We start from the raw sequence: 25,485 nt of genomic DNA, 5'->3' as shown, positions 1-25,485 counted from the left end.
CTTAGTTGTATAAGTAGTGTAACTATAGTTAACCAAGTCAAAACAGTGAAGGATAGTCCAACAGCCTAAAACTACAGGTTTCCCTTTCACATCAGCACCATAGTTTGTTCAAGTAACTAACTCTTTATGGGGAACTATTGCTTGCATATTTCCATTGTTCTCACAATGAGGACGATAACCTGTTTATCAAAGCTAGGACTCAGTTTTCAATATTATCATCAGTCTGTTGTCCAGCAGGAAATCCTGTCTCTCCACACAAACACAGAATATGCTGCTGCACACACACACACAGAGGAAGTGAATCTCTCCCAGGGGCTTGGGAGATGAGTGTCAAACTCTTCACTGTTGCATAAGAATCTGTAGTACGTAGTCTGAATACAAATGAAACATTGCTGAAGAGAACAGTGTACAATTCAGAGATAGCATAAAGGAGTGCAACAACATTCTACTTTCCTTTCTCTTCATACAGTAGGTTCTTAGATAGCAACAACTGCTAGTAGCCAGAGAGTGCTAGTAACACCATCTCAGCCATCAGGCCATTGGCCCAGCATATGTCATGATGTCATCTGTTCCCCAGACAGCTGAACATTCTGAGGAACCACTGCTGAGATAGCATGTGTGTACTTTGTATGTGTGGGTTCTGTCAGCTCTAAGTGTGTATTTTGTGCACGTGTGTGTGTATGTGTGCATGCGTGCGTGAGTATCTTCGTGTGTGTGCATGTGTGTGGACATGTACGTGACTTGCCTAATTAAATAAAGGTTACATTAAAAAAAAATCTAAATAATTACGTGTCTGTGTGTGTGTACGTGTGTATGCGCATGAGTGTAATGCGTGCATGTGTGTGTATCTGTGTCGGTCATAGGGTGGGCCTGCCTGTCTACCACAGTCCCAGGAAGGAGACCAAACAATACATGCTTCGGCAGTAACAATAGCTGTCCATTTAACAGAAAGAATACAGTCCTCAGTGGGTGGTGGGAGTGTGGGGACCGCTGGGGGATGGAAACCCCTCTCTGTCTCAAGGATTCAACTCTCCTCTCTTTCCGCTCTCCTTTTCTATGGCAGTCTCACATGGCTGCTGGGGTATAGCAGAAACTCATTTACAAAACAGTGGCTAGAGTAGAATGAGGGCAGCCAGACACACCTCTGACAACACACACACGCACACCTCTACAGTACTGAGTAATGAGCAGGATAGACTGGGGTGGTAAAGTGCAGAGAAGTCACCAGTGACAAAGCTGGATTATCCCAGTCTGATCTAACTCCCAGTGACAGTGTCCACCTCTCCCCTCCTATGAGATTAGGACCCCACACAGAGACTGTTACTACCACTCACAGTCCTCACTCTACACCTCAACCAACAAGACTGAATTGTGCCAAGGCCATTAAAGACAAGTCCCGTAGTTTTAGAAAATCTTGCATGACATACAGAAGTATTTTCATTAATACAATATTATTCAATTTACTACTATACAGTAATAATAGTACTGTACATTGAATAGTACTAACAATAGTAATGTACTATTACTATACATTTAATAATAATAATAATACAGTATGATGCCAGAGGTCAAAGGTGAGCTAGATAGTTACCTGTACTATCCTGTCCTTGGCCAGCAGGCCAGACCTCTGTGCAGGTGAGTCCTCATCCACTGCTCTGATGTACTGGCCTGGTCTGGCCTTCTCACTGTGCAGGTTGAAGCCGTAGCCATGAGACCCCTTCTTGATCACACACAGACGCGGCCTCAGCTCACTCTGCACGTCCTGGTGAAGAGATGAAACACAGTTAGTTGAATATTATCCTGTTGGAGAATCTACTTTCTCCTTCCACTCTCCTGGTTTCCTGTGCTAAGGCAATGAATCACATTCACAGAACTTACATGAAATGATTCACATTCACAAAAAAAATGTTTTCCTTAACCATTAACACATCCCAATATCGGGCGGCAGGTAGCCTAGAGGTATTGGGCCAGTAACCGAAAGGTCGCTGGTTTCAATCTGCAAGCCATTGATCAAGACAGTTAACCCCCAACTACAACTGCTCCCCGGGTGTCGATGACGTGGGCGTGAAGGGGTTGGGTTAAATGCGGAGGACATATTTCAGTTGAATGGATTCAGTTGCGCCAACTGACTAGATATCCCCTTCCTTCCCCTTCCCTTCCCATTTGTCCAGTATGCTGATATGGTATGAAATGCAGTAATAGGCTACATTTAAGACCATGACATTGATGATCAAATCAGACTAAAATGACATCAGAGGAAGGAAAGGAGTCTGACAGAATAGGAGGGTGTACAGAATAGGAGGGTGTACAGAATAGGCGTCTGACAGAATAGGAGGGTGTACAGAATAGGCGTCTGACAGAATAGGAGGGTGTACAGAATAGGAGTCTGACAGAATAGGAGGGTGTACAGAATAGGAGTCTGACAGAATAGGAGGGTGTACAGAATAGGCGTCTGACAGAATAGGAGGGTGTACAGAATAGGCGTCTGACAGAATAGGAGGGTGTACAGAATAGGAGTCTGACAGAATAGGAGGGTGTACAGAATAGGAGTCTGACAGAATAGGAGGGTGTACAGAATCGGAGGGTGTACAGAATAGGAGGGTGTACAGAATAGGAGGGTGTACAGAATAGGAGGGTGTACAGAGCATGTGACTGGAGCTGTGTTGGTGTAGGGAGGAATGGGAGGGGCAGGGCAGAAGCCAGGAGGCATGGAGCCACTACCCCGGCCTGAGGAAGGGCCAGTTCCTGAGGGCCAGGCCCCTGTGTTGTGTGAGCCCAGTCAGCCCAGTGAGCCCAGGGCAGGACAATAGCAGGCTGGGAGGTGACCCCTGTCCTCCTGCCTCTCTGAGATGACAGGAAGACATAGCACTGTATTGTCATCCAGGAAAAAACTCGACCAAGTCCAGCTACTCCCATCCGTCGGTAAGAGAACACAAGTAGTCTTTTTTTAGTAAGGGGACCTTTCACAGAGTTTTACAAAGCCTCAGGGAATGTTAAAATGTAGGCGCAGAATAAAATACAGCACAGATATAAAACAGGAGACAAAAAAAAAAGTGACACAATCATAATCAATGTCTCCCTGATCCAACAACCCCATACTCCCCCTATTGGCCAATATGATTATTGACGTAATCAGTTTTTCCAAATACACTTTTGACGAGACTTTGATTGACACCTACAGTTGAAGCCGGAAGTTTACATACACCTTAGCCAAATACATTTAAACTCAGTTTTTCACAATTCCTGACATTTAATCCTAGTAAACATTCCCTGTCTTTGGTCAGTTAGGATCACCATTTTATTTTAAGAATGTGAAATGTCAGAATAATAGTAGAGAATGATTTATTTCAGCTTTTATTTCTTTCATCACATTCCCAGTGGGTCAGATGTTTACATGCACTCAATTAGTATTTGGTAGCATTGCCTTTAAATTGTTTAACTTGGGTCAAATGTTTCGGGTAGCATTCCCACAATAAGTTGGGTGAATTTTGGCCCATTCCTCCTGACAGAGCTGGTGTAACTGAGTCAGGTTTGTAGGCCTCCTTGCTCGCACACGCTTTTTCAGTTCTGCCCACAAATTTTCTATAGGATTTAGGTCAGGGCTTTGTGATGGCCACTCCAATACCTTGACATTGTTGTCCTTAAGCCATTTTGCCACAACAGAAGTATACTTGGGGTCCTTGTCCATTTGGAAGTCCCATTTGCGACCAAGCTTTAACTTCCTGACTGATGTCTTGAGATGTTGCTTCAATATATCCACCTAATTTTCCATCCTCATGATGCCATCTATTTTGTGAAGTGCACCAGTCCCTCCTGCAGCAAAGCACCCCCACAACATGATGCTGCCACCCCCGTGCTTCACGGTTGGGATAGTGTTCTTCATCTTGCAAGCACCCTTTTTCCTCCAAACATAACGATGGTCATTATGGCCAAACAGTAGTATTTTTGTTTCATCAGACCAGAGGACGTTTCTCAAAAAAGTATGATCTTTGTCCCCATGTGCAGTTGCAAACCGTAATCTGGCTTTTTTATGGCGGTTTTGGAGCAGTGGCTTCTTCCTTGTTGAGCGGCCTTTCAGGTTATGTCGATATAGGACTCGTTTTACTGTGGATATAGATACTTTTGTACCTGTTTCCTCCAGCATCTTCACAAGGTCCTTTGCTGTTGTTCTGGGATTGATTTGCACTTTTCGCACCAAAGTACATTCATCTCTAGGAGACAGAACGCGTCTCCTTCCTGAGCGGTATGACGGCTGCGTGGTACAATGGTGTTTATACTTGCATACTATTGTTTGTACAGATGAGCGTGGTACCTTCACGCATTTGGAAATTGCTCCCAAGGATGAACCAGACTTGTGGAGGTCTACAATTGGCTGATTTCTTTTGATTTTCCCATGATGTCAAGCAAAGAGGCACTGAGTTTGAAGGTAGGCCTTGAAATACATCCACAGGTACACCTCCAATTGACTCAAATTATGTCAATTAGCCTATCAGAAGCTTCTAAAGCCATGACATCATTTTCTGGAATTTTCCAAGCTGTTTAAAGGCACAGTCAACTTAGTGTATGTAAACTTCTGACCCACTGGAATTGTGATACAGTGAATTATTGTCACGCCCTGACCTGAGAGAGACGTTTTATTTCTCTATTTTGTTAGGTCAGGGTGTGGGGTGGGCAGTCTTTGTGTTATATTTCTATGTTGTCTTTTTCTGAATTGGTCTAGTATGGTTTCCAATCAGAGGCAGCTGTCTATCGTTCTCTGATTGGGAATCATACTTAGGCAGCCCTTTTTCCCCTCCTTCAGTGTGAGATCTTGTTTTTGTACAGCTCAGTTAGCCTGCAGAATGTCACGTTAGTTTTCCATTGTTTTGTTTTAGTGTTCTTTCTGAGTTAAATAAAGAAATATCATGAGCACTAACCACGCTGCACCTTGGTCTCCTCTCTACAGCGATCGTCACAATTATAAGTGAAATAATCTGTCTGTAAACAATTGTTGGAACAATTACTTGTGTCATGCACAAAGTAGATGTCCTAACCAACTTGCCAAAACTATAGTTTGTTAACAAGAAATTTGTGGAGTGTTTGAAAAATGAGTTTTAATGACTCCAACCTAAGCGTATGTAAACTTCCGACTTCAACTGTATAATAGAGATTCTAGAATCCATCAGCCACACACACACACACACACAACATCAAAGCGGAGCAGTCATGAATGACCGATAGCCTTTGTCTTATGTAAGTTGATTGCAGTCTTAAGGAGGAGTAGAGTGCTGTATTCGTCAGTCCAATCAGTGAGTAAAAAAAAAAGGGGCAGAGGCAGGCCGCTGGGTGGAGCGCTGTAGACACTGAGACTCAGAACGGAAGAAGCCTTTTGTTTAAGGAATCGCACACAAAGCCTTCCCCCTTCCAACGAGCCGCAGCCTCTCTTTCTGTGGAGTAGAGGTACAGGAAAAGACAGGTTTCCTGAAGACTCCACCTGCTTCCCGCTTTCAGGAATGGCCCAAGCAAAGCCCCTCCCCCACAACCCATACGGTCCCTCAGCCATCTCAAGATGCAACAGCTTGAGACATAACTAGTCTATCATAAAGAGACTAGACTGTTCAGGAGACCATTCTTGCTGTCAAAGACATATACTGATCCTCTCTGAGACAACATCAATAATGCTGGGGCTGGCCAGATCTTCAATGAGGCTCAACTGCCCCCTGAATTCATTACATGTCTCTGTAGGAGGTTCTAGTTGGAGGAACAGAGTGGCTAGGAGGATAGGGAGCAACAGGAGTGTGCCAAACACTGATCCTGCCAATCAGACTTAAGTTGATTAACTCTGCATCTGATGAAACTGACAAATATTTTACATGTTAATCTGGTCTGATTCTCCTCCATGTTCTTCATTCCAGACCTCCATATAAAATATACATTCCAAACTGGGAGTAAATCAAAATCAACTGTCACAACATATCAATAAAAATCAAACAAGCATATTTAGAGGGAAAGTAGATGAAAGAAGAGAAAATTAGAAAATATGTCGAAAAAGCACATTAATTGGAACTTAATTCTCCCTGAGCAATTCTTGGTGTGGTCCCTCTCTACCCAAAGTCCTAGTTAAACTGAAAAAGCTGGTTACAGTGGTTTCTCTGCTTCCTGTTTTTGGTGTGAAATCTCCGTTTTGCTACATTATTAAACGCAAACTGTACGCCACAAAGGATTTTCCCTTCAAAATGAAGAAGAGCGACTGAGGGTGCACCTGCATCCTACAAATTGAAGGCTTGAAACACGGGGTCATGGAAGGTCATGGTAGATAAGAAAAATACCGCATGGCTTGAGGATGTCCTTCTGGTATGTAGATCCCATTGACTGTCCACTGCACATGTCTTACCACACATTTTACAGACGAGCACTAAGCACATGGTCTGACAAGGACAGATCTGTTTTAGTCCAATTGGAGTCCTATTCCTCTTAAGGTGGACTATGCAGAAATTGCTCCGTCATTTCCTGGTTGCTAAAATTCTAATAGCTAGTCCTAATGTCAGTTAATGTAACAAAACAAGCAAGTATAGTGTAGTGTACAAAATCATTGTACCATCGAAACCGCTGTGAAATATATTTTCCATAACCAAAAATATAGTATTTTAACTATTTGAAGCTGGTGTACAAAACCGAAAGTAAAAGACACAAAAATAAAATTTAAGAACAGGAAGCATAGAAATAGTGCACATAGAACAGAATCTACCGCATCTTAGACTTGCTTTCAATGCAAATGACAGATCTATAACTATCATTTCTATGTGCATTTGGACAGGTCTCCCAAAAAGTTACATATTGCAGCTTTAATAACAGACATTCACAGGGGAACACAGCCAGGAAGGATGAGGTCAACTGGCCAACGTTGAGCGTCCCTGCCAACCAACAGAAAGGGACCAAGGCAGGCTGGCTGGGATAACAGAAGACAGTTTGTATCGGTAGCAGGGAAGAATCTCCGGGAGGGCACGGAATCTGTGGAATCTGCTGCACACACACAAACCAGGGCCTTCTCCTGGGGATGAAACCGTGCTTCACTCCTACAGCATGTCCTGTGTGTGTGTGTGTGTGTGTGTGTGTGTGTGTGTGTGTGTGTGTGTGTGTGTGTGTGTGTGTGTGTGTGTGTGTGTGTGTGTGTGTGTGTGTGTGTGTGTGTGTGTGTGTATTCAACCTCTCTACTGCAGGAAGGGAGTAATGCATGGACGATACCGTAAGAACAGTCACCTGCAGTGGTCTTTTAAAAACAGTCAGCCCAAACAGACAGTTTTACAGTCATCCCCCCTGCGCAATATCCTGCGTCACATTCATTAGGCACTAAATGGGAGAAAACACAACCCAGCTTTGATAGAATATAGGGAATACACATAGCAAATGCCATGGTGTGCTATTGTAAAAATTAGGGTGACTGTCTGTCTCTTTATTATAAAAGTCTCCCACATGAAACCAATATTTGTTTTAGATAAGCTTAGCCGTGACCTGAGTTCAGTCTCAGGTCAGAAATATTTGTCTAATCTTTATTTTGTTTGAATGGTTCCCAGAACCTAGTTCTCTCTATCAAGGCATAATATTTGGAGAATGTGGGAGAAGAACGTTGGAAAGTACGTCCAATTAGGGAAAGGCAGTAACTGGTTCCAAATTCCAAAAGGGAAGGGTTTGGTCATGGTAACCACTCAGGTGGGGGAAGATTACAGTGACCAACTATTACATAGTTAACAGTCAATTCATTACATCATATTAAGCTTTATCTTGTTTTAGGAAATGAAAAATTCCTGTGGTAATTATATACTGTAAATAGGAATACGGTGTGCTACAACTCCTGAATAGTTGTTTCTAAGCCTATACCTTAAACAACATGTTCCCTTAAAGCTCCCAGAGATCTCACATATGGGCACATTGTGCTCCAATCACGTTGAGTTCAGTGACCTCTCAGGAATATCCATGCTCTCATCTCTATCCCCCGCACCTACATATCTACCCCACCTTGTGTTGACTTGTATATGAGGAGGTTTCTAACAGTCATAATCTCTGGGGTCTGTGGTCCCACACAGGAACCTCATATCTCCAGTCACCTGAGAAGCAACACCTCATGAATAACAGTTAATACAGGGAGAGAAACTGAGAGAACAGTTAGTATTAACATTTATGTGAATAAATGACAAGGTTTTGCATATCCTGAATCATCAGAAATAACCATACTAGTAAGCATTTTCAAAGCCAGAGAAAGTATTGTGCTTTGTGGACTATTTTAAATGCGTAGGCATAGATTTGACGCACAGTGAGTGTAAGAGAATGGGATCCTAGCTGAACACGTTCACTGGATGAAGATGACACAACCTTTCCCATCATGAGGGGAAGTGCGCAACACAGGAACTGCTACTTCGTTCCTGAAGCATACTCTTCCCTCTGTAGTCAACTTCCTCACATGCAAGAGAAATAAACACACAATACAGATACACACCCCTATACCTGCAGTCCCACTGGTTACAGCACTCACATCTACCACACAGAAGATGTAGAAAAAACAAACAGCCATTTCCCATCCTGCCCACACCTTAACTGACAATAATGAAATGGTTTGACTACACTTCCAGTGTAAATTAGCGACGGTGTCTAATGGGTATTTCTGCATGCTGGTTACCGAAACCATCAAGCAAATGTGACAGCACTGTTTTACAGCTACGAGGATTTAGAGGCACACAGGTGTACAGAGGCTCATCCCTTTCTAAAGCTGTGACTTACAGTAAGTCAGTGGTCGAAGCTGTTCTGACAGGTCATTGGCTGTCACCAGGGAGAATGATAGGGAACTCAAGTGCCTGGAAAGCCCCTTTTCGCAAGGGCATCGCCATTGAGAACTTTCACCATTTTGAAGTTAAGGAAGGATCACATAATTCCATCCAGGTCATCAGGTGGGACCTGAGCAAACATTCCATACCGGCAAGTGACAGTAAATCACCAACCTTGTCTTTATACCTGTTCAGACAACACACTCCAGCTGCAGTATGCACTCTTTCAGTTTGTTTACCAACTCATTGAAGTAGTAGAAGAAGAAAACAGACTACTTCAAAATGGAGATGGCCTCAATGGCGCTGCCAGTGCTCTCACAGACGCCATAATGGGAAAAGTCCTCTGTCATTCTCATGGAGGGACTCACTAACACCCTCTATATGGAGGTGACAGGAGGGAGGAGAAGCAGTACCTTACCAATTACCATCTCTATCTTCTTTTTAGGGAAGAAAAAAATATCGTGATCACCATCATCTGTGGCCGACGACTGTTGACACGTGGGCTCAACCAGAAGCCCTAGTTTCATATGAACAAGTGGAACACTTTCAGTATGAACGAACACATTAACAAACCTTGGGGTCTTACTTGAAACTGACTAAAAGCATTTGAGTCATAATTCAAAACCAGGCTTTTCCTGACTGCCAATTGTGCCAGATGTTTTACTATGGCCTGATGCAAAAATAGAACAGCCATCAAGTCATCGTCATCCAGTCCAAGTCTAGGAAGGGGACCTTTGGAGCAGGTAGGTCATTGGAGAGAATGAGACATAGCATCCTCTGCTTCAGCCCATTTCTTCCTTCCTGCTACGTACCGGGCTTTCAATTGCATCTAACCTCAAGCCGAGACACACTTCTCTCTGTTTGCCTACACTCAAAAAAATGTGTATGATTATTATGTAAATTCTTTAACAAAGCAAAACATACACAAACATCAACTACATCACACATACCCAGACCCACCTGCTCACACCCCCTTCTCCAGCATCTGCATCCCTCTCATGGCCTCAAACGGCACCATCTTGTTTCTCTTCGTCGCCCACGCACTTTCAACATTTACATAATAAAGCAATTGACCTTTCCATTGTTTTAACGATGGAGGATTGGTTGATTTCCAGTTAGGATTGGTTGATTTCCAGATTTCTTCGGCTGTCCCCATAGGAGAACCCTTTGTAGAACCCTTTTTGGTACTAGATAGAACCTTTTAGTTCCAGGTAGAACCCTTTTGGGTTCCATGTAGAACCATTTCCCACAGAGGGTTCTACATGGAACCCAAAAGGATTCTACATGGAACCAAAACGGGTTCTATTTTGGGGACAACTGAAGAACCTTTTTGGAACCCTTTTTTCTAAGAGTACAGTTTATCTACACACAACTGTTAACCCGCATCATTAAGCCTGGTATGCTCACCTATCTGCAGCTGCTGGTGATTCTTCTTTCTTAATCTATCTCTTCTGAAAGTTAGAGATTTGACAGCCCCCACCCAGAGCATGATATAACCCAGTTCACCATAACACATGACCCCCTCAGGAAGCAGAATATGCCAGATAAGGTACAGTATCACCACAGTTCTGTTTAACTGGCACCACACAGCTGCAACACCTCAAACATACTCCTGACAAACAACTGCCACTAAAACTGACTGACCTTGTTTATACCTGGGATGTACAAACCAACCACAATCACACCTGGAAAAAAATAATAACACTTATTTCACTCTTTTGTAGCCTTTTTCAGTTCATACTTACCTGATATTAACCCATATTTACTATTTACCTAAACCCCTGTCAAGAGAGCTTCACTGTCTCTTCAGCACCTGAGTCAATGATTGACAGCAGAGATGGCATCCCATAAAAACCTGATCTGATGTGGAGAGCTGTAAAACACCACGATGAGCTCTAGTAAAATATCTCAAAGGTTAATGATCTCAGGCAATTTGCATCGTCCATCCTCTCATTCTCTTCTCCTGACCATATTTGACACAGAGGGCCTTTCTAATGGAACACTAAGGCAGCTGTCAAAGTCACCACCTCGCCGGCTTGAAAACAGCTTCATACACCATGCCAGCGGCTGCCACTCTGCCAGATGCCTGGTTAATATTTTCCCCATGTGAAGCCAGTGGAGGACTGAAGTGTAACTACTGTGTATTCACCAGGACATCATCATACTGTAGCCGGGTAACGTGTGTCATTATTACTACAGGATGCCAGGGTCTCTGAGTGACTCAACTACAGGGCAACATCCAGGAAAAAGACTCATGTTAAATCATGTTATTCTTAAGCAGTAAGGCCCGAGGGGGTGTGGTATATGGCCAATATACTACGGCTAAGGGCTGTTCTTAAGCACGACGCAATGCAGAGTGCCTGGATACAGCCCTTAGCCGTGGCATATTGGCAATATATCACAAAAACCTGAGGTGCCTTATTGCTATTATAAAACTGGTTACCAACGTAATTATTGCAATTCTTTGTCATACCCTTGGTATACGGTCCGATACACCACAGCTTCCAGCCAATAGGCATTCAGGGTTTGAACCACCCAGTTTGTAATTCATGATAACGCCATACAAGAGATATTCTACTGCAGCTGTAATGGACAGAGAATGTGTCTTGCTCTGCCTGATAGGCATTGGCTCTCGCAGAGTTTTCCATGCTGCACATGGCTGCATTTTGTGCCATCGATAATGTCCAAAGTCTAGGCACCCTCCTCTGCCACGCGCCCCGCAAATCATCAACCCAGGCATTCCGCAAGCACTCAGCCGGCCTCTATATACAATAGATCTGTCATGCATTCAGTCCACTGCTGCTGCCTGCTATCACAGCAACTTTTAAACAGGGCCTCTAAACTCCTGGGGTTTTAATAAGTGGTAGAAAGCTGTGCAACACCCCTTGATCAGGTGAAAGAATAACCTCAGAGATGGCAAAGTCAAAAGCTCCATGGTTACTCAGTGGAATAGGACAAATCCTTAGCCTTGTGATTGTCATGTGTAATTTTGACAAGAGCATAGTTTTAGTGACCCTTTCAACCCCCTATAGGGGAGAGAGTTAATAAGTGTCTGACTGACAGACTCACTGTTGTAAACCTGTTTTTTCAGTCAGTGTGGCAGGGGTGAACAATGCACCCTACTGTCCAGTGGTTTAAAGTACTTAAGTAAAAATACTTTACAGTAGTACTTAAGTATTTTTGGGGGGGTATTTATATTTTTGACAACTTTTACTTCACTACATTCCTAAAGAAAATAATGTACTTTTTACTCAATACATTTTCTTTGACACCCAAAAGTACTTGTTACATTTTGAATGCTTTACAGGACAGAAAAAAATGTCCAACTCACACACTTATCAAGAGAACATCCCTGGTCATCCCTACTGCCGCTGATCTGACAGACTCACTAAGCACAAATGCTTTGTTTGTAAATTATGTCTGAGTGTTAGCGCGTGCCCCTGGCTATACATAAATAAATGTTGGGTAAATTGTGATGTCTGGTTTGCTTAATATAAGGAATTATAAATGATTCATACTTTTACTCTTGATACTTAAAAAAGTGTATTTTAGCAATTACATTTACACATACTTAAAACCAAATACTTTTAGACTTTTATTCAAGTAGTATTTTACTGGGTGACTTTCACTTTTACTTGAGTCATTTTCTATTAAGGTATTTTTACTTTTACTCAAGTATGACAATTGGGTACTTTTTCCACCTCTGCTACTGTCCACCTCCATTTGAAATTGGAACAGATTGGGCACCTATGGGATGGCTCTGCCAAGGGTTCGAATTACAAGTCACTCGTAGCGGTTCACTAAAAATAGTAGACCATTGTCAATCACAACAATTATGGAGGATGCCCATGTTAATATTTTAACACTAATGGGTGGGTGTGCCCTGATTGGGTACTGAAGTGCACAGCATCCCCAGACCACCTTTTCATTCAGTTCTCTAGTTCTGTCTCTTCTCAGGACACACCTTTCCAAAGCAGCTGTCCCTCCTCCATCCCTATGTCTCTCTGTCAGTGTGTTAGTATCAGTGTGTTAGTCCTACCCTATCAGGCACCAGGCCTGAGGAGTCAACATGGTTTATCTGTGAGGCCATGCTTCCTGTCTCTGACCTCCACCCAACGAGTTGCAGGCACACAAAATGTCTCCCACATCTAACTGAGCCCAGCCCCAGAGAGCCTGTCACTGTACAGATTGACAGAGACAATGATGAAGATTAGATCACACTGCTAGCTCAGAGGGGAGAGGAAAGGGGCTAGGAAAGGATGAGAGGGATGAATAAGTGAAAGAGACCGTTGTGACATCCTGTGTGGCGTCATTCAGGCTGTGGATGGTCAACATGTGACAAACATTTGCTCACACTTTGCTGTCAGACTGTAGTCAGCTTTGATAACATAACCAAGCTCACCAACACTGCAGAAACCAACATCATACACCCACGATTGTAGAATATATTATACCCCTGGCCTTTCGTAACTCCATAGAATCCCTTTCAGACAGAACACACACAGTATAACCACTATGCCTGTATGTGTTGTATAGTCTGTCCTGGTCCTACTCTGTGGTGTCATCGCTGGGTGCGGGTGACGGAGAGTCTATTTCAGGGTACCAGAGAGTCCCCCCCCCCCATGCCTATCCTTGGAGGGTGCGGCCCTTTCTCTCATTGTCAAGGAGGGGTTATGAACCCTGAGGGGTATGGAATGAGAAATGGAATGTGGCATTCTCCCCTCTTGCATCCCAGGGGGCTCCCCTCCCCCTCGTGGGGTCCATGTCCACTTCCCTAACTGTAGGAGAGACGGTGGTGCTGCTGTTTTGGGCCAGAGTCACTCGTTCACTTCACTACAAACCCACTACCATCCACTCTCTCACACACACACACACACACACACACACACACACACACACACACACACACACACACACACACACACCGCTCCTCAGACAAAGCCACTGGGTCTCAGGAAGAGGGCCATGGTGGGTGTGAATGTATGGACATAGCTCCACCCTGGGCCCCAGACAAGACTGGAGACAGAACACACTGAGCAGAACAGGAAGTCCAGTGACCTGCAGTGAGGGACTTCCAATACACCTCTCTGTCCATGTGATGCCTACAATTATAGGCTACTATTGTGTGCAGTAGATCTAAGGCCAAATCACAGAGTCTGTATAATACAACTAAACCCTTATTAGAGAAGCAGATGTACAGGACTGACCGTAGAGCCTAGACAGAGTTAGTTACATAATACACTCACAAGCTGCTGAACTCTTACCCTCTACAAACAAATACACACGCATTTACACCACACACACACACACACACACACACACACACACACACACACACACACACACACACACACACACACACACACACACACGGATCCTTCTATTGAAACACAATGAATCCTGTGACCCTGTGTTGAGACCTCCACCCTGTCTGTCTTGTCATGTTGACCGTTTCCTCTGGAACACACTGCTCAACAAAGAGAAGGGAAGGAAAGGGTGACTCCCAAACATTCTCACACACACACATTCACATACACAGACACGTGATTGAGCAAATACACATGAACACAGACGCCCTACACGCGACCACACATCAAAAACAATGGGGTAATCGGGCTATATAAATGATATACTGTAGTTCTCCAGTACCATAGTCCCGTGTGGCTCAGTTGGTAGAGCATGGTGTTTGCAATGCCAGGGTTGTGGGTTCAATTCCCATGGGGGACCAGTACAAAAAAAATTAAAACATGTATGAAATGTATGCATTCACTACTGTAAGTTGCTCTGGATAAGAGTGTCTGCTAAATGACTAAAATGTAAATGTACCCCCAACAGCAGACAAACTCACCTGACTCAGCTCATTGAGGGCTTGATGATTAGTTGACAAGCTGAATCAGGTGTGCATGTCTGGGCTACAATAAAAAAGTGTACTGTTAGAGATAATGGAGGACTGGAGTTGGGAAACACTGCTCTAGTCTACCAGATTTGACCAAAGTTACAAGGAATGCCATCAACTACAGTAAGAGGTTTGACTTTGACTTAAACAGCCCATGTTAGTTAGCATGTTATCCACTAGCATGCTATCCTATTAGTTTGAACAACACTTTACTGTGTGTATACTGTAGACCAGGGGTACTCAACTCTTACCCTATGAGGTCCGGAACCTGCTGGTTTTCAGTTCTACCTGATCATTAATTGCACACACCTGGTGTCCCAGGTATAAATCAGTCTCTGATTAGAACTACTGAAGAAAAATCAGTGGAACTGGCTCGAGGTCCAGAGTTGAGTTAGAGGGCTGTAGACTGTAGTAATTGTAGAGAAATTACAGCAATAAAGACTAGGAGTTTTCATTGTGACCAGTAGAGGCAACCCACTGTGGAGAGAGCAGAAGAGGGGGGGATGAGGGGGTCTGCCTGACTCTCTCTACCTCCAACAACAATGACAGGAAACCAGCCTAAGCTTTCTGGAGTCTATGTGCTGGCCAAGGCTTCAGGAAAAGATTCCCACAGAAGCAAGCTACGCCAATGAGATTTAAAGAACGAGTCACAAACTAAGGTGTGGCTGCCCGTTTCCTAAAATATGTATTTTTATTTTATTTAAATAGGCAAGTCAGTTAAGAACAAATTCTTATTTTCAACGACGGCCTAGGAACAGTGGGTTAACTGCCTTGTTCAGGGGCAGAACGACAGATTTTTACCTTGTGAGCTCGGGGATTCAATCTTCCAACCTTTCGGTTACTACTAAGCAAATCAGTCAAGTCGGTTAAGAACAAATTCTTATTTTACAATGACGGCCTACCGTCATTAGAGAAGCTCATGAAGAGTTGACATATTTTCTTTAAATGGCATAGGACAATGATATTGAACAGCCATTGTGGCTTGTAGTTGGTAAAGCTAACATAAATTTTGTGTCGTCACTTGAACATGGTGAGGTACACCCAGAGACTTGGTCTGAAATACATAACTACCCAGTAAATAAACTATTAACCACTATAGGCCAATAATAAACCCACTAAATAATCCACCAGGAATGCTTAAAGAAAAGCTCTGGTTTCAAATATCTTTACGAGTTGCTTGCTCCTCGGTCACCAGGTTAAACCATTTAGTTAAAGCCATTGTCAACCCACGCACTCCACTCTGTAGGAGAAATAACAATATATAGAGAATCCTCCTACACAGTCACTAAAGTGGGATATTCCTATGCCGGAGGAACCATGTTTTGCTATAACAGAAGCCTCTCCCCACTATGGCACACCACAAGGGCCAAAAAGCCTAGAGGCAGTGGGTGTGTCAGTGGTTGATCCATGCTCTTTAATAAGCAGCTTTTATATGAATGAGTAGATTACAGGCTTGGTATCTGGTAGAAACAGACAGGCCTGTAGGCATATGCCAGTTGGCTGTCTGCATGTTACTGCTCTCCAGGCAAAGTCTCTATGCTACTGTTCTCTACAGACTTCCTCCAAGACATGGAACACACACAACCGCCCCTCCCTGAACAGCACAACTCAGCCTACTAGTCACAGTTGATTTAATCTGACACATGGAGGACTCTTTCTCTCCTGTAATTTGCCTTTAAAAACAGGCTTATGTAATCAGGCAGTCATTCATAAGGACTCCAGAAACACCAAGCTGGCTGGCTGACTGGCTGGCTGGCTGGCTGGCATCCTCCTCGGTCTCCCAGTGGAATCTCAACGGACCAAAGCCTTGGGTGATGTGGGCTTTCCTCAAAGGCAAATGGAGGGAATTTAGGCACCTCACGCACACAAAACAATAACAACACAAACAGATAAGATAGATACTGTGGATAGAAAATAAACTTAGAGGCTCAAGGCATGCATCACACCCTTATTTTCATATTTTATCAATGTTTAGAGTGGCTTTAATGACAGATCCCATAGGATCCAGCCAGTATGACAAGAGGCACCTAAATCTATTAACGGTGTAATAAGGGCAGCCAAAATATAACCTGTTGTGACCTGTGTGCTGGTTTACTGCATCCCTCTCCACTCCACTGCATTTTACAATGGGAGTTATATTTTACTGCAGGGAAAACAGAGAAAGCCCTTTGAATCCAATGGCTTGTTGTGTGTGCAGTGGCCACTTAAATGGCTATCAGATAAGGAATAGACAATCAAACTCAGAGTGCTGGAAAGATTATCTCTGTCCTTGGTTTCTAACAACAGAGAAGACTGCAATTCCTGATTGCATTCAAAACGTTCCATCTCTACTTTCCTCCTCTCCATTGCTTCACACCCCTGTTTCTCACTTTGCCTCTCACACACACAGACCAACACTCAACATGGATAGCACACACCACATCAGTGTAACCAAGGCAACTCCTCCTTGGTTTCCAGAGAGGGCGTTCCTCTTGGTCCCCTCTTTTGTTTTTCTTCAAAGACAGGGACAGGCAGTTGCTAAAGACGTCAGTGAGACTGCTAAACCAACATGCTGTGTATTCACTACCCAGGCCGTGTGTGTGTGTGTGTGTGTGTGTGTGTGTGTGTGTGTGTGTGTGTGTGTGTGTGTGTGTGTGTGTGTGTGTGTGTGTGTGTGTGTGTGTGTGTGTGTGTGTGTGTGTGTGTGTGTGTGTGTAATGTCACACTGACTGCATGGGCCAGGGTAGAGGAATGCCGGACAGGATGCAGGCAGAACATTCCTGGAACATAGTAATAATGGTCTAAGCCTGAGTTGTGTCACTGCCAGTGTTCCAATATATAGGCTTACCACTTATCATCTTCTCAACCTTCACGCATTAAAGCAGTAGGTTGAGTTTCTTTAAAGGTCCAGTGCAACTGTTTATATCTCAATATTAAATCATTTCTGTGTAACAATGAAGAAACTTACTGTGATTATTATTCACCGTTTTAATTGAATACAAACAAAAATAGCTTTTTAGCAAAGAGCAAAGAGCAATTTCACAAGCAATACTTTGCTCGGAATGCTGTCAATAACAGCTGAAATCTAGCTGTTATTGACAGAGGGGATTCAACCTCTCTTTCTTATTGGTATATTAACTCATTTACCATCTGGTATTGTCACCAGGCAGGCCAAAACTCCATCCCACCAAAACAGGCTAACATTTCAGGTGGTCTTTTTAACCAGCTCTTACACTAAAAGGGCATTATCATCATTTTCACAAATACACAGTATTTTTCCAACATCATAGTGTGGAAATATATATAAAACAGAGTCACATTTTTGCCTGCACTGGGCCTTTAAACTGTCAAGTAATGTATTCTCTCTAACTATTTCATTTAGAAAGCAAGCAAACACACTAGAAACCAAGGAAACATTAAATGTCCAATATGAAAACTACAATCCAACCAATGAAATATGAGCGGTACAAAGTGGGCTGGTTTGTTCATGTAACACTTCCTTCTGATGTGCGTACCAGCGATAACTATAATACCACAACTCCATTAGGCCTGGGTGAGTTACAAAGTAAACAGAGGAACAATCGGTGTGTATTACTAAGACAAACAACATAACTGCGGCTGTTTTTCTATGGTGCTTGAGTACTTTTCCAGGACCTGTAGATGCTCTACAAGTGAGGGCCATTTACAGTAAGACATTTACATGTACATTAATACACAGTACATTGTTTCCATGAGCTTCAATTGCTCTAGTCTATAGGGTTAACTAATGTGATATTGTGGTCTGATGTACTGTAACATGTTCAGCTGTTGAGGGGATCTGATAGATTGTTCAACATTGCACAACAGTATTGCTGTGCGTTTATGTGGCACAAGTCCTCTGCCTTCCACAGTAATGTCTGGCACTGGGCCCTTGACTGGGCCTCTGCCTTGTAGTGTTAACACACAGCACTGATAAGAGATGAGGCAGACGCAGCATTTAACTACCCTGCAGACACAGAGTTACAGCCAGGACACAGCAGGGCCTATAGGTGGGGTGGATTTGCTGTGTTTTTGGATATTGGGACGAAACATGGAAGTTAAGGGTGAGGGAAACAGGGTTCTCATAAGGTTTCTTCGATGACCCCCATTACCTTCCCTGCAAGTTCAGAGATTAAACCCTATTGGAAATCCTGCTCTTAATATTGATTAATTGAATGAGAACACAGTGGGTTAATACTTTATTGGAAGTGTAATGCTGGAGGAGTTTAAGTCACAAACATGTCAACTGCATCCGGTACATGTACACATAGTATACACAGGATATTGAGGATGCCCCTTCGAGCGGCCCATAAGATGCTGCACATGTGTCTGGCTGGATGCATCCTGTCCAACACATGAGTGGGCTGTTCATGGCTGGGCACTGCAGGGGATGGTAGTGAGACTGTTGTTTAGATTGTTATGGTAGCAAATCACTCAGCAGTGAGATTCACTCGGAGCGCCACATTGGAACACAAAGACCCAAACAGACAGTGCAGTGTCAGTGAATACGTCTGGGTTATTACGTCACAGCAATAGAGGCACCAGAGAGAGGGGCTGAGAGGGGCTGGGAGAGCCTCAGGGGTAAACATCCGGGACACGGCGGGGGGCACAGATGTTTTGGAGTGCCCCTCTTTTCTTCAATGTTTGAATGAACCCACGTCATGTGCATGCTGTTAGCTAGAGGGTATTAAGAGGACGTGAAGACTAAATGTAGTCCCTTTAAAGAACACATAAAATTAGAAACAGCTGTTGAAAAACGCTATATATCCATTGTTTAGTTGGAATGTTTGTAAACTGTGTATTTCACTGTGATATAGTGCCTTCTGAAAGAATTCACACCCCTTGACTTTTTCCACATTTTGTTGTGTTACAAAATGGTATTAAAATTGATTGAATTGTCTTTTTTTTGTCAACTATCTACACAAAATACTCTGTCAAAGTGGAAGAAAAATCCTAACATTTGTACAAATAAAATATGAAAAATAAAACAAGAATATATCTTCATTAGATAAGTATTAAAACCACTGAGTCGATACATGTTAGAATCACCTTTGGCAGCGATTACAGCTGTCAGTCTTTCTGGGTAAGTCTCTAAGAGCTTTCCACACCTGGATTGTGCAACATTGGCCCATTATTTCAAAAATTCTTCAAGCTCAATGATTGTTGATCATTGCTAAACAACCATTGTCAGGTCTTGCCATAGATTTTCAAGCAGATTTAAGTAACTCAGGATTTAAGCCACTCAGGATCATTCACTGTCTTCTTGGTAAACAATTCCAGTGTAGATCTGGCCTTGTGCTATAAGGTTATCGTCCTGCTAAAATGTGAATTAATCTCCCAGTGTCTGGTGGAAAGCAGACTGAACAACTTTTCCTCCAGGATTTTTCCTGTGCTTATCTCCATTCCCTTTCTTTTTTTATCCTGAAAAACTACCCAGTCCTTAACGATTACAAGCATACCCATAACATGATGCAGCCACCACTATGCTTGAAAATATGGAAAGTGGTACTCAGTAATGTGTTGTATTGGATTTGCTCCAAACATAACAGTTTGTATTGAGGAAAAAAAGTTGCTTTGACACATTTTTTGCAGTATTACTTTAGTGCCTTGTTACAAACCGGATGTATGTTTGGAAAATTGTTATTCTGTACAGGGTTTCTTCTTTTCACTCTGTCCATTAGGTTAGTATTGTGGAATAACTACAATGTTTCTGATCCATCCACCGTTTTCTGCTATCACAGCCATTCAACTCTGTAACTGTTTAAAGTTACCATTGCCCTCCTGGTGAAATCCCTGAGTGGTTTCCTTCCTTTCTGGCAACTGAGTTAGGAAGGATACCTGTATCGTTTTAGTGACTGGGTGTATTGATACACCATCCAACATGTAACTTCAACATTGTAACTTCACAATGCTCAAAGGGATATTCAATGTCTGCTTTTACATTTTTTACCAATAGGTGCCCTTCTTTGCGAGGCATTGGAATACCTCCCTGGTCTTTGTGGTTGAATCTGTGTTTGAAATTCACTGCTCGTGTCACGGTCGTCGTAGTAAGTGGACCAAGGCGCAGCGGGTCAAGTGCTCATCTTAATTTTATTAGTAAACACTTAAATAAACAAAACAAGAAACAAACGAACTAACAGTCTTGCAGGCTAAATAAAGCAGTGCTAAGAACAACCTCCCACAATTCCCAAAACAAACATACTCCTAATTATAGGACCTTCAATCAGAGGCAACGATAACCAGCTGCCTCCAATTGAAGGCCCCAATCCCAAATACCTAAACATAGAAATAAACACCCTAGACTCGACATAGAAATATACAATATAGAACTAAACCAAAACCCCGGAATACATCAATCAATCAAACACCCCTCTACATAAACACACACCCCGAACCATATAAAACAAATACCCCCTGCCATGTCCTGACCAAACTATAATAACAAATAACCCCTTTACTGGTCAGGACGTGACAGTAACCCCCCCCCCCCAAAAGGTGCAGACCCCGGATGCACCTAACAACAAAAAAATATCTACAAAAATAAACCCCTAAACTAAAGGGAGGGAAGGGAGGGTGGCTGTCGTCACCGACGGCTCCCGTGCAACACCCCCCCTCCCCAAACCTCCTACAGTGGAGGTGGCTCAGGCCTTAGTCCCCCACCTGACCAGTCCACCCCTACTGAATACCTTGGCTTGAAGCATGTCACTGTAGACCCTGGACTGTACTCTGGGAGCTCCGGACTGTAGGGCAATTCTGGGAGCTCCAGACTGTAGGGCAACTCTGGGAGCTCAGGGACTGTAGGCCGACTCTGGGAGCTCCGGACTGTAGGCCTTCTCACTCGGTTCCGGACTGTAGGCCCTCTCACTCGGTTCCGGACTGTAGGCCCTCTCACTCGGTTCCGGACTGTAGGCCCTCTCACTCGGTTCCGGACTGTAGGCCGACTCACTCGGTTCCGGACTGTAGGCCGACTCACTCGGTTCCGGTCTGTAGGCCGTCTCACTCGGTTCCGGACTGTAGGCCGTCTCACTCGGTTCCGGACTGTAGGCCGTCTCACTCGGTTCCGGACAGTGGGCCGTCTCACTCGGTTCCGGACAGTGGGCCGTCTCACTCGGTTCCGGACAGTGGGCCGTCTCACTCGGTTCCGGACAGTGGGCCGTCTCTATACAGGGCACTGTCGCCGGAAGCTCTGGACGAGGCACTATTGCCGGACACTCTGGACGAGGCACTGTTGCCGGACACTCTGGACGAGGCACTGTTGTCGGACACTCTGGACGAGGCACTGTCGTCGGACACTCTGGACGAGGCACTGTCGTCGGAAGCTCGGGACTGGGCTGACGCACTGGAAGCCTGGTGTGTGGGGCTGGTACTGGAGGTATCAGACTGGAGACACGTACCTCAAGGCTAGTGCGAGGAGCGGGAACAGGACGTACTGGACTGGGCTGACGCACTGGAAGCCTGGTGCGTGGTGCTGGTACTGGAGGTATCAGACTGGAGACACGCACCTCAGGGCTAGTGCGAGGAGCGGGAACAGGATACACTGGGCCGTGAAGCATTACTGGCGGTCTGTTGCATACAACCCCTACGGCCTGAGTGCTCACTCGAGTATGGCACTTGCGAGGGGCTGGAATCATTTTCACCGGACTGTTCGTGCTCATAGGCGAGATCGTGCGCACTTCTGCATAGTACGGTGCTCCTCTGATCCTCTGTTCCCCATAATAATCACGGATAGTTGGCTCAGGTCTACTGCCTGCCCTAGTCAAACTACCCGTGTGCCCCCCACATTTTTTTTGGGGGGGGGCTGCCTCTCCGGCTTCCTTGCCAGCCGTGTTCCCATTTAATAATCCCAGTCTTCACTCCACCTTCGCTGTTCCTCCCTCGCTATTTCCACCTGTCTCCATGGGAGGCGATCCCTTCCAGCCTGGATCTCCTCCCATGTGTAGGATCCTTTACCCTCCAAGATGTCTTCCCAAGTCCAGTACTCCTTATAGTCCACCTGCTGCTCCTTTCTCCGCTGCTTGGTCCGTTGGAGGTGGGAGGTTCTGTCACGTTCGTCGTAGTAAGTGGACCAAGGCGCAGCGGGTCAAGTGCTCATCTTAATTTTATTAGTGAACACTTAAATAAACAAAACAAGAAACAAACGAACTAACAGTCTTGCAGGCTAAATAAAGCAGTGCTAAGAACAACCTCCCACAATTCCCAAAACAAACATACTCCTAATTATAGGACCTTCAATCATAGGCAACAATAACCAGCTGCCTCCAATTGAAGGCCCCAATCCCAAATACCTAAACATAGAAATAAACACCCTAGACTCGACATAGAAATATACAATATAGAACTAAACCAAAACCCCGGAATACATCAATCAAACACCCCTCTACATAAACACACACCCCGAACCATATAAAACAAATACCCCCTGTCACGTCCTGACCAAACTATAATAACAAATAACCCCTTTACTGGTCAGGACGTGACAGCTCGACTGAGGAACCTTACACTACTTGTATGTGTGGGGTACAGAGATGAGGTAGTATTCTAAAATAATGTTTAACACTAGTATTTGAGTCCATGCAACTTATTATGTGACTTGTTAAGCAAATGTTTACGCCTGAACTTATTTAGGCTTGCCATAACAAAGGTGTTGTCACATGTATTGCCGAGTTGAAGGGAGGACCAATACGCAGCAGGAATGTGGATGCTCATCTTTTAATTAGATATAATGAAGCATACACAAAAAAACAAGAACGACGAAGGACAGTTTCACAGGCTAAAGCAATAACACTTAGCAGTGCAAAATGTAACTACCCACAAATGACAAACCAAACACACACCTACTTATTAGACTCCCAATCAGAGGCAACTAGAAACACCTGCCTCCAATTGAGAGTCCAGCACCCAAACCTACACATAGAAAAACTAACCTAGAACATACTAATTCAGAAACATACACCCAAAACCCAGGAACACATAAATAACACACCCCTCTAAACCACACACAAAAAAACACCATACAAAACAAACATACCTCTGCCACGCCCTGACTAAATATAATACAAATAATACCTAAATACTGGTCAGGACGTGACATTACCCCCCCCTAAAGGTGCATACACTGAATGCACCTAAACAAAGACAACACAACAAAAAAAAGAAACCCCTAAACTAAAGGGAGGGAAGGGAGTGTTGCTGCCGTCAACGACGGCACCTGTGCTACACCCCCCCTCCCCAACCCACCTAAACTGGAGGTGGCTCCGGCTCAGGCCTACTGCCCTCCAGACTGCAGACAGACTTGCTCAGTTTCGGGCCGTAGGCAGACTCCCATCATTCCGAATCGTAGGCAGACCTCTTCCGTTCCACACTGTAGGCAGACTCATTCGATACACAGTTAATCATATTTAGCTCCGGATTGTCAACAGACTTACTCAGTTCCGGGTTGCTGATCGACTCCCTTGGTTCCGGGTCGCAGGCAGACCCCTTCGGTTCCGGGTCGCAGGCAGACCCCTTCAGTTCCGGGTCGTAGGCAGACACCCTCGGTTCCGGGTCGCAGGCAGACCCCTTCCGTTCCGGGTCGCAGGCAGACCCCTTCCGTTCCGGGTCGCAGGCAGACCCCTTCCGTTCCGGGTCGCAGGCAGACTCCCTCGGTTCCGGGTCACAGGCAGACTCCCCAGGTTCCGGGTCACAGGCAGGCTCCCTCGGTTCCAGACTAGACACTGTTGCCGGATACTCTGGACTGCACACTGTTGCCGGATACTCTGGACTGCACACTGGTGCCGGATACTCTGGACTGCACACTGGTGCCGGATACTCTGGACTGCACACTGGTGCCAGATACTCTGGACTGCACACTGGTGTCGGATCCTCTGGACGGGGCACAGTCTCCGAACTCTCGAGGCTGGACTGACGCACTGGAGCTTGGTGCGTGGGGCTGGTACTGGTTGTGCCAGACTGGAGGTACGCACTTCCGGGTCAGCACGAGAGGCGGGAACTGGAAAGACTGGGCCATGGAGGCACACAGGTGGTCTTGCTCGCACCTCCTGCACAACCCGTCCTGGCTGGGTGGAACTAGCAGCCCTGTACGAGCGGGGTCCTAGTACAGGGCAAACTGGGCTGTGCAGGGGCTTGATAGTTACCGTGCGTAGAGCGGGCATAGGGTTGCCTGGTCCTAGGAGGCGTACCGGCGACCAGACGTGCTGCGCAGGCATCCTCCTACCAGGCTGGATGCCCACTCTAGCACGGCATCTGCGAGGGGCTGGAATAGCTCGCACGGGACTGTGCGAGCGTATGGGCGAGATCGTGCGCACTTCTCCAAACTTCGGCGCCCTCCACTCCATACGTCTCTCCATGTAAGCACGGGTAGCTGGCTTATGGCTTTTCCTTGGCCTAGCCAATCTACCCGTGTGCCCCCCCAAAAAAATGTCTTGGGGGTGCCTCTCGTGCTTCTCCATCCGCGCATTCATGGCCTCATATCGCCGCCTCTCAGCCTTCGCTTCCTCGATCTCTTCCCGTGGGCGACGGTATTCTCCAGCCTGGTGCCAAGGTCCAGCCCCGTCCAGAATCTCTTCCCAAGTCCATCTCTCATCATAGTCCAAATAATCCACCTGCTGATCCTTTCTCTGCTGCTTGGTCCTGTTGTGGTGGGTAGTTCTGTCACATGTATTGCCGTGTTGAAGGGAGGACCAATACGCAGCAGGAATGTGGATGCTCATCTTTTAATTAGATATAATGAAGCATACACAAGAAACCAAGAACGACAGTTTCACAGGCTAAAGCAATAATACTTAGCAGTGCAAA

The 25,485-nt window shown here is 44.8% G+C and overlaps 1 protein-coding gene across 1 annotated transcript in view; it reads right to left on the bottom strand.

The window, feature by feature from the left end:
* Positions 1-25,485, bottom strand: part of nherf1b (NHERF family PDZ scaffold protein 1b) — a 34,955-nt gene that overhangs the window by 7,251 nt on the left and 2,219 nt on the right. Inside the window, exon 2 of the mRNA XM_029766358.1 lies at positions 1,592-1,762. Coding sequence (XP_029622218.1) covers positions 1,592-1,762 — 171 coding nt within the window. The remainder of the gene's footprint in view (positions 1-1,591; positions 1,763-25,485) is intronic.

The sequence above is a fragment of the Salmo trutta genome, chromosome 1 (genome assembly GCF_901001165.1).
Source record: "Salmo trutta chromosome 1, fSalTru1.1, whole genome shotgun sequence".
NCBI classification, from domain to species: domain Eukaryota; kingdom Metazoa; phylum Chordata; class Actinopteri; order Salmoniformes; family Salmonidae; genus Salmo; species Salmo trutta.
The sequence above is the reverse complement of the archived record's forward strand: the minus strand, read 5'-3'. Positions and strand labels throughout refer to the sequence as shown.